The following is a 9189-nucleotide window of genomic DNA, read 5'->3' as shown; positions in this document are numbered from 1 at the left end:
CTTTTTGATCCAAGGCGTACATTTTCCTACTCTTCTAATCAGGTTTTTTTTTTTTTAAGATTTATTTTATTTCTTTATGGATACAAGAGTTGGGGTGTAGGCCAGAGGTGCAGAGAGGGTGAGAGGATTCACCAGAGACAGAGTGGGGAGCAGAACAGGTAGATTGACTGAAATACACCGCTGAGGGGAGCAGCGGGCGAGACAGGAGAGGTCTGCTGCGCCATGTGGGTCAGTTCCCTGGCTGGGGATCAAACTCATGCTGCAGTGGCTGGTGATAGCTTGAGAGTGCTGAGACTTTAACCCCTGCACCAGCAGGGAAGTCCCTAAAGATATTTTATAACACACCCCAGGCTTCTTGTAGAAGGTCTACTTTCTAAGCTACTCCCTTTTGGTTCTTACCTATCCACTAATGCTCAGGAACTATGAAATCTTTGTGTCCAGCGCCATCAATAAATATTGATTATTTTTACTCAAATTGTCAGCACTGAATGTGTAAAATTCCAAAAATACATCCAGATTATTTTTATTTCTTTAAAGAAAAACAAATGAATTGGTAATGAATCTAAATATACTTTACTGGAAAACAAAAACACTTTATTTCTCCAATATTGCGGAGGAAACTGAAAAATGACTAAAAGAGATTTATAAACTTGAAACAAATGTCACATCTTACCAAGGACAAGAGCCAGTTTTAACTTGACTATATAGATGCTATGAAGTTGGGATACTGGATTTCCTAGCTGTCTACCACTGTTACAATTATTAAAACTTAAAAAGGTTTAAGTCTTTTAAAATCTTGACTGTTTTATGTGTTATTGTTTGTAGTGGATTTTTTTAAAAGGATTTATTTTAATTCATTTATGCATATAAGAACTGGGGTATAAGCCAGAGCTAAGGGGGTAAGAGGATTCACCAGAGACAGAGTGGGGAACAGAATAGGCAGATTGACCGAAATACACTGCTGAGGGGAGCAGCAGGTAAGACAGGAGAGGTCTGCTGCTGCACCATGTGGGTTAGCTCTCTGGCTGAGGATCCAACTCATGCTGCAGTGACTGGCAATAGCTTGATAGCGCTGAGATGTTAACCCCTGAACCACCAGGGAAGCCCCGTAGTGGATTTTTATATAAATTTTTATTTTTATTTTTTCTAAGTGATTTTATGGCTGTTAAGGTAAATGGGGATGTTTTAAGCTATTGGGAGAAAATGTACTATAGTTGGGCTCCAAATTTCCCCCTTTATTTCATCACTTGTGCTCAAAGAGCCTCCAAGGAGAGAGTAAAATTATAAGCCATGGTGAACACTGTAATTTAAATTTAAACTTTAAAAAGTGCAGTCATTTTTTGAAAGAAACAAGACATGCAGACCCAAATTATTCCCACCTGATACAGACCTAGTCCTAAAAGTGCATCAACTAGATTCAGGTATTTTATTTTTTTATTTTTATTTTTATAGATTTATTTATTTATTTACACAAGCACTGGGTACAGTCACAAGCACGGGAGGGTGAGAGAATTCACCAGAGCCAGACCGGGGCACAGAACAGGCAGACCAATGAAATACACTGCTAAGGGGAGCAGAGGGCGTGGCAGGAGAGCTCTGCGCGCCATGTGGGTGATCAAACCAGCGCTGCAGAGGCTGCGGGCAGCTTTGCAGCCCAGCGCTCAACTGCTGCGCCACCAGGAGAGGCCTAGATTCAGGTATTTTAAAAAATAGTGTCCTGGCATCCCTTTCACACTTTGAAACTTCTGTGATTACAGAAATTGCTGAAGTCTTTCCTTTGACAATGACTTGATTGAACCCGTATCAGATGGAATAGGGCAACCACCTAAGAATTAATTTGGCTATTGTTCAAATTAACATGAACATATTCTTCTATTTTCGGAGAATTGTTAGCATAATCATGGCTTTCATCTTTCCAAAAGCACTTGTCATTTAGTTATTAGTGTGATGTTTCTGATTCTTTGTTAGATTCTTTGAGACAGCACAGGTGGGGTTTGTTTTTATTATTAAAACCATGTTTTGATGAATGAACACACCAGTTCCGTTCAGTACCCTCAAAGAGTAACTTTTAACACAAAACATACTTAAATGTTTAACATTTATCTTCAAAGCAGTTTTAAGTAAATAAAAATTCTTTGCCAAGCAAGGTCCATGTTTTGTAACTTCCAGCTGTGAAGCACCCACCATATAAAGCAGCCATATTAAATGTTAATCACTTAAGCTCTAACTAATTAAATATTTAGCCCTATGAAGATCTAGAGAGAGTGAAAAAGGTTGAACTCGATTTAATGTATACAACTATTTTAAATCACATTTTCTCCCAAGATGATTAAAATGAAACGATTTATACAACATTTCACCTTCGGAACCTTCAAGGCACAAAACCATTCCAAAATTCTTCCTTGTCGTCATTGTCATGATCACAAATGGCATTATTGCTATTGTAACAGGGTGGTCCCCTGTCCTATAACACTATCACAGCTAACATTTACCACAAATTTACTCTGTGCAAAGCTATGTGCTTTATTTTTTTAATTAAAAAATTTTTTAATTTGTATATATGTTACACCATTGTTCATTTTAAACAGTTTGCTTCCCCCCCCCCCAGCTATGTGCTTTACACACAGAATTTTATTTGTTCCTTACAGCAGCCCTATAAGGTAGGTGTTGTTATTATCTCCATTCAGAGTCCAAAAGTTTAGAAAAATAAGTAACTTGAAGAAGGTCACATAACTAGTAGGTGCCAGATCCCAGATTTGAAAGTGGGCTAGTTCATTTTAAAGATCCTGCTCCCAACCTTTATTTTCCCTAAGCCCACTTACTTAAATTTGGTAAAACATGCCTTTAATCATGACCTTTTCTTTGGGGCCCACTTTGGCCTCCCCCTTCATTAACCAATGTTGGATAATGTAGGCCTTGAAGGAATAGGGAGACCAGTATAAATAATTGAAATGTTAATTAACAAGATTTAAACACAAGCATGACTGTCAGGTGAGTAGAGTGGACTATGAACAAATGGATGGCGTTTGTTTAGCAATCTGTGGTGGAGCTATTGATAGGAAAATGCCTTTCATCATGATTATGGTGGAACTATTGATATCATTGTGTCCTGATGGGTGGAAGGACCAAAAGCTAAGAGGAGAGGGCATAGAGGGCATTCTCAGAAGGGGTTTATGCCTCAGCAAAGGCAGAGTCTGGAGAGTGCCAGGTGTGAGGGAATGCTCCAGTAGGGCTCCAGAAAGGAAAAAAGGAGGGCAGAGGGGATGGAGACCCAAGTCACAGACATTTATTGATGTTCTAGTCAGTACCAAGGACAGTTTTAGACCTGGCAAGAGGCGAGTTTTGATTGTTAAGAGTTTAGGTCACTTCATCTCTTCTGTCTTTAGTTATTTGTAGTCCTATGTCCTTCTACTTAAGTTTCATTTTCCTCATCTGTAAAAAGGGAATAATTCCTGTTCCCTTGTGGTTTCTCCACGTCATCAAAAACAAAGGCCACAATAGAAAAGGAAAATATGTTACTATTTTATATATAAATTCATTCAAGTAGCGAAATGTCTGAGCATCTTTATAAAACACTGTAGAAAATTTCGAAGGAAACATTTAAATTCACTAATGAGTGCAGCCATACAGATAAATCCTCAAACCTCCTCATTTATTCTTTAAATGGCAGGAACTTGAAAAACTAAGATGGGATCTAGTGAGCTTCAATTCCTCAGGCCACTGACAATCCAATTTGTGGATTACACAGAATTCTAATTCACTCATTTCACACGTCGTTATCAACTCGACATGAAGTTTAAGAGGACAAAGGATGAAAGTCGAATTGGTCCGTTTTCCGTGTTATTTCCACGGAGGGGGCAGGGAGAGGGGGGATTTCCTTGGAGACGGGGCCGGGGCTGCCAATAATTGCTAGCAGGGCCTGGCTGGGGAGACTCGGCTGCTGCAAAGGTGACTGCGACGCGAAACCTCTGATTTAATCGGGCGCACCCTTCCACCCCGGCCTTAGATGGGGAATTTTCCTCTCTCCCGCCCGCACGGAAGGAGCTGAGGCAGCATCTGGCATCATAATACTAACATTTGTTTCGTGATTTCCTTTCTACCCGGCCCTGTGACACACAGCGCTTCTCAGCAATCAGGCTCCCCGGGTACTTCCCGCATTTCCCCGGCAACTGCCGGAGCAGCCGGGGCCGAGCTGCTCGCCGGCCGCCAGCACCGCGGCCCGGACCCCTCCCGGGAGCAGCGAGCCGCCCCCCGCTTTATTCCAGGCCCGCGACACCCCCACCCGCTCGGCGACGCCGCCGTGACTCACATCTCGCGGCTCCTGCGCCCCCCACGCGCCCCCAACGCACAGCGCCCCCCACCCCCGGACCCAGCCCGAGCCCACAGCGCCCCGTCCACCCGCCCCGGCCGACTTGGAGGTCTCGGGTGTGAGTCACACAGCGGAGACCACCCTCGTCGGCGTCCCCACACGCCGTCCCCGCAGCCGGGCGCGCCGCCGGCCTCCCCGCCCGCCCGCCCCGCCGGAGCCCGCCGCCCCGGCGCAACTTGTTATGCTCCGGCTCGAGCCCTTGACCCAAAAACCTCCGAAAACCCGGAGCCGCAGAGGCTGCCTCGGGCGCCCTTTGATGGCTTTGTTATTGTTTGGGTTTGAATCGATACGCCCCTCCCCATCCTTCCTCTCTCGCGGCTCGGCACCCAGCTCCCGCCTCCCCTCACGCCCCGCGCCCCTCCCCCTCCATTTTGGCGCCTTTTCCTTCCCGCCACGTCGTGGCGGCGTAAACCATTCTGACCGCGCGAGCGGGGCGGGGCCTCCGGCCTTATGCAGATCGGTCGGCTCCTGGTTGGCTAGAGGCGCGCCGGCGGGGGCGGGGCTGGGGCGCGGCGACGGCGCGCGCGGGGCGGGGGCCGAGGGGAGTCGCCCTGCCCCGCCGCTTCCCCACCCCCTCGCCTCCCTCCGCCGGCCCGGCCGCCCCGCTCCCCGCCTCGGCCTCCCGGAGAGGCCCCGCCCCATCCCCGCCCGCCCGCGCCCCCCTTCCCGGCCGGCGCGCTCCGCCCCTTTACTCCTGGCGGCTGGGCGAGCCGGGCGTCTGCTGCAGCGGCCGCGGCGGCGGAGGAGGCCCGACAGGACTTGGCGGCAGCGGCGGCGGGACCGGCAGCAGCAGCGGCAGCCGCGAGCCTCCCGGACGACGGCGCTGCCGCACGGCCCCCGCGAGCCGCCCTCCCCGCCGGCCCCGGCGCTGCCCGACCCCGCCGGCGCGCCCGCCGGCCGCCCGCCCCGCCAGCGCCCCCGGGCGTCCTCCGGCGCGCCCTCGGCCTTCCGCGCGCGCCGCAGCCACAGCCGCAACGCCACCCGCAGCCTCAGCCCCCGCCGCCCGCACAGCCGCCGGCGCGGCCCCAGCCCCGGCCCCGGCCCCGGCCCCAGCGCCCGCCGCGGCGCCGCCACTCGCAGCCCCTCCGCCGACGCCCGGGAGGTGGGGATGCTCCTGTCCAAGATCAACTCGCTCGCCCACCTGCGCGCCGCGCCCTGCAGCGACCTGCACGCCACCAAGCTGGCGCCCGGTGAGCGCCCGCCCCGGCCCGGGGGACGGCGGCTGCACCCCGCGGGGGGGGTGGGGGCCCGCGGGCCGGCTCTGAGCCCCCTGTGTCGCTCTCTGCCCGCCCCAGGCAAGGAGAAGGAGCCCCTGGAGTCGCAGTACCAGGTGGGCCCGCTCCTGGGCAGCGGCGGCTTCGGCTCGGTCTACTCGGGCATCCGCGTCGCCGACAACTTGCCGGTGAGTGGGCGCCCCGCGCGGGGAGGGCCGCGGCGTGCTGGGCCCCGGCGGGCTGACCTAACGGAGGCTCTCTCGGGGGGCTCTAGGTGGCCATCAAGCACGTGGAGAAGGACCGGATCTCCGACTGGGGAGAGTTGGTGAGTGCCCTGGAGGGAGCGACCCCCGGGGGGGGCTGAGGGGCACCCCCGCCACCCCGACGCCCGCCCTCACGCGCCTCCCTCGCCCCTGCAGCCCAGCGGCACGCGAGTGCCCATGGAGGTGGTCCTGCTGAAGAAGGTGAGCTCGGGCTTCTCCGGCGTCATTCGGCTCCTGGACTGGTTCGAGAGGCCCGACAGTTTCGTCCTGATCCTGGAGAGGCCCGAGCCGGTGCAAGACCTCTTCGACTTTATCACGGAAAGGGGGGCCCTGCATGAGGAGCTGGCCCGCAGCTTCTTCTGGCAGGTGCTGGAGGCCGTGCGGCACTGCCACAACTGCGGGGTGCTCCACCGCGACATCAAGGACGAGAACATCCTCATCGACCTCAACCGCGGCGAGCTCAAGCTCATCGACTTCGGGTCGGGGGCGCTGCTCAAGGACACGGTCTACACGGACTTCGATGGTGAGCCCGGCCGGGGAGGGAGCCGGCGGGGAGGGAGGGGGCCGCCCAGGTGACGCGGCCGGGCCCGGAGGCCGCGGCCGGCTTCCCTCGCCGGCCCTTCGTAAAGGTCATCGGGCCGCCTGGCTCGGCGCGGGCAGGGGTGGGGCGGAGGCGCTTCCCGGCGTAGTAACCCCGAGGCCCCCAGCCAGCTGAACCTGTCAGGTTTCTGGCGTGATTGTATTTTTGAGTGGAATTCAGTGGGTTCCGAGCTTTCCCGATGAATAAGAGGTTGTGGGCAACCGGCCGTAGCCCAGATTTCTGAAGCCTGACCCAGTTTCACCGCCAGTTAAAGGACAGGAGCGGGGGAGGGGGGAGAGCGGGAGAGATGAAAATTGACGCCGGTTTCGTCATTTTAGTTTGGTTTTAGAAGGGACTTAGTTTTCTCTAAGGTAGTTTTTAAGAGCTGCAGATGTGTTCCCCCCACCCCCGCCCCTTTGATCGGGGGGCAGATAAGGAGTAGAAACAGTAGTTTCTCTCAATAATTCATTTTGTTGAATTTTGTGTGTGTGTTTCTGTGTGTTGTAGGGTGAGGTAGTCGGGAATGAATGTTGTGAAATAAGATCTCTTGCTGGTTTGAAAATGAGTTGGGTGTCTCCTCAGAGGATGAAAACCTATCCTAGGGAGGGGCTTGGAGCGGTTTCTTTCAGAAAAGAAGGAATGGAGAGCTTGAGATCAAAGCAAAGGAGGGTGGGTCATCATCTGAGCGGCTTAGCTTAACTAACGACAGCCTTTCAAAACTTGTGACTGGGGCTTGTGGTTTGTGTTTATTTGCCCTTGGAGGACGCTGGGTTGGGCTGCTCCCCCCCCCCTTCTTTTTTTTTTTTTTTTTTTTAATTTAGCAGTTAATGGCCGAGTCCTCCCGGTTTTTTCCTTCGAGTCTTTGCTGCCCCCTGGTGAGCACCAGCGGGATGGCCCCCACTTTTTTACAACCCAAAGTTTGTAAACAGGAATCACGTGGTTTGAAACCAGCCTTGCAGCTCTGTCTGCCTTTCCAGCGTGGGGCGGAAGAGGAGGGGGGTGTGGGTGTCTGCGCTCAGAATGGTGAGGAAAGCTTCCAGAGGGCACCCTGACTTAGGACATTGTGCAAATGTCCTCACCTGGCTCATCTGAGATGACAATCTCACCCAAACTCTCCCGGGCAACATAATGCAAATTATGGACAGTCTGTGGGCTACCGCCCTTGATTGTGGAGACATTCATCCCTTCTCCCATTGGGTGGTCCTACCACATACAGGCCTCAGGCTTTGGGTCTGCAGCCAACCCTGTTTGTTTCTTGGAGTGATTTGTGAAGAATTTCAGCTTGTGGTCTGAGTTGGTAGACAGGTGGGTAATGCTTTGGGTTGGAGGGTTGCCATCAGCCCTGATCCACCCCTTCAGCCCAGGGGTAAAAATGGAGTTCACTCAGCTCCTGAGAGGAGGGCGGTGATTTCTTAAAAAGAGTTACTTAGCATACACATACACAGTTGCTTTGTGTTTTCTTTTTGCTAAAAGTGTGTTTTCTTCCTTCCTATTCCCCTGGCTCACAGGGACCCGAGTGTATAGCCCTCCAGAGTGGATCCGCTACCATCGCTACCATGGTAGGTCGGCGGCTGTCTGGTCTCTGGGGATCCTGCTGTACGACATGGTTTGTGGAGATATTCCTTTTGAACACGACGAAGAGATCATCAGGGGCCAAGTCTTCTTCAGGCAGAGGGTCTCTTCAGGTAACTTCTGGGACGCCCCTTTTTGAGAGGGTGGGGGAGGGTCAAAGCTGTTGGTCCTCGGGGCAGTTTGAATGTTGGAGAGCTTTGCTTTCTAGCAGAGGCCAGACCCTTGGCTGGCAAAATCCTAGGTCAAGAGCTAGCCCCCAGGAATCATGGTTTTCATTTGAGCCTTGAGAAAAGACCTTTCTAGTTTCCACCAAAAGGTGTAAGTGCCAGCAGAGTCCTGTTCCCTCAACTCTTGGCTGTTTGCTAGGGAGTGAAAGGTAGATGGCTCTTGCAGCCTTCGTTCTCCCTTAAGGCAAGCTCTAAATATTTCGCTTCCAGTGATCTCATTGTGGGTGGTGTTCATATTTGTAAGTTGGTAGGTGAATTGAATCACCTCATCACGCTCAGTGATGTCTCATCAAAACCCCTTGTCATCATCCTTCCTATTTCTGGTGAGTGGGTGTCGTGGGAAAGGCCCCAGCTATTGAAGTTTAAAAACCACAGGTTTAAGAGGAGAGCTATTTTTTTTAGCTGAAAGCAGTCTGCCTCCAGATGTTAGTTAACACCTTCCCATTGAAGAATGAGTTCCTGAAAATGCTCTGGTCTCTGGACTCCAGACTTATGGGCCCCTGGAAGCAAATTGGGAAGACCTTTGCGTTGTAGAAACAAGTTGAGTCATTCATAACCCCTGTCTATTTGCTCACTGCAGAGTGCCAGGATCTCATTAGATGGTGCTTGGCCTTGAGACCATCAGATCGGCCCTCCTTCGAAGATATCCAGAATCACCCATGGATGCAGGATGTCCTCCTGCCCCAGGAAACTGCTGAGATCCACCTCCACAGCCTCTCATCAGGGCCCAGCAAATAGCAGCTTTTCCCACAGATCTTCCCTTCCCTGTCTGATACTTGAGGGAAGGGAAGCTTCTGTTTCCAGCTTCCTGAATAACAGTGACACTTCTCGCCAAACAGGACAGTGCTTGATACAGGAACAACATTTGCAACTCATTCCAGACCCCAGGCCCCTGGAGGCTGCCTCCAGATAGTGGGGGAAGAGACTCTGCTCCAGGCGTCCTCCCAACTCCTCCCGTAGACGC

General features: G+C 52.2%; 1 protein-coding gene across 1 annotated transcript; it reads left to right on the top strand.

Annotated features, from left to right (window-relative positions):
• Positions 1–5477: 5477 nt before the first annotated feature.
• PIM1 (Pim-1 proto-oncogene, serine/threonine kinase) lies at positions 5478–8963 on the top strand (the record flags this gene model as incomplete). The annotated part of the gene is made up of 6 exons (XM_084228951.1): positions 5478–5559; positions 5665–5771; positions 5858–5908; positions 6003–6369; positions 7935–8111; positions 8806–8963. The coding sequence occupies 6 exons, from the start codon at positions 5478–5480 to the stop codon at positions 8961–8963; spliced, it is 942 nt and encodes a 313-aa protein (XP_084085077.1).
• Positions 8964–9189: the final 226 nt, after the last annotated feature.

The sequence above is a fragment of the Talpa europaea genome, assembly GCF_964194135.1.
Source record: "Talpa europaea genome assembly, chromosome: 2".
In the NCBI taxonomy this organism is placed as follows: Eukaryota; Metazoa; Chordata; class Mammalia; order Eulipotyphla; family Talpidae; genus Talpa; species Talpa europaea.
This window is presented reverse-complemented; position numbering and strand designations above follow the sequence as displayed.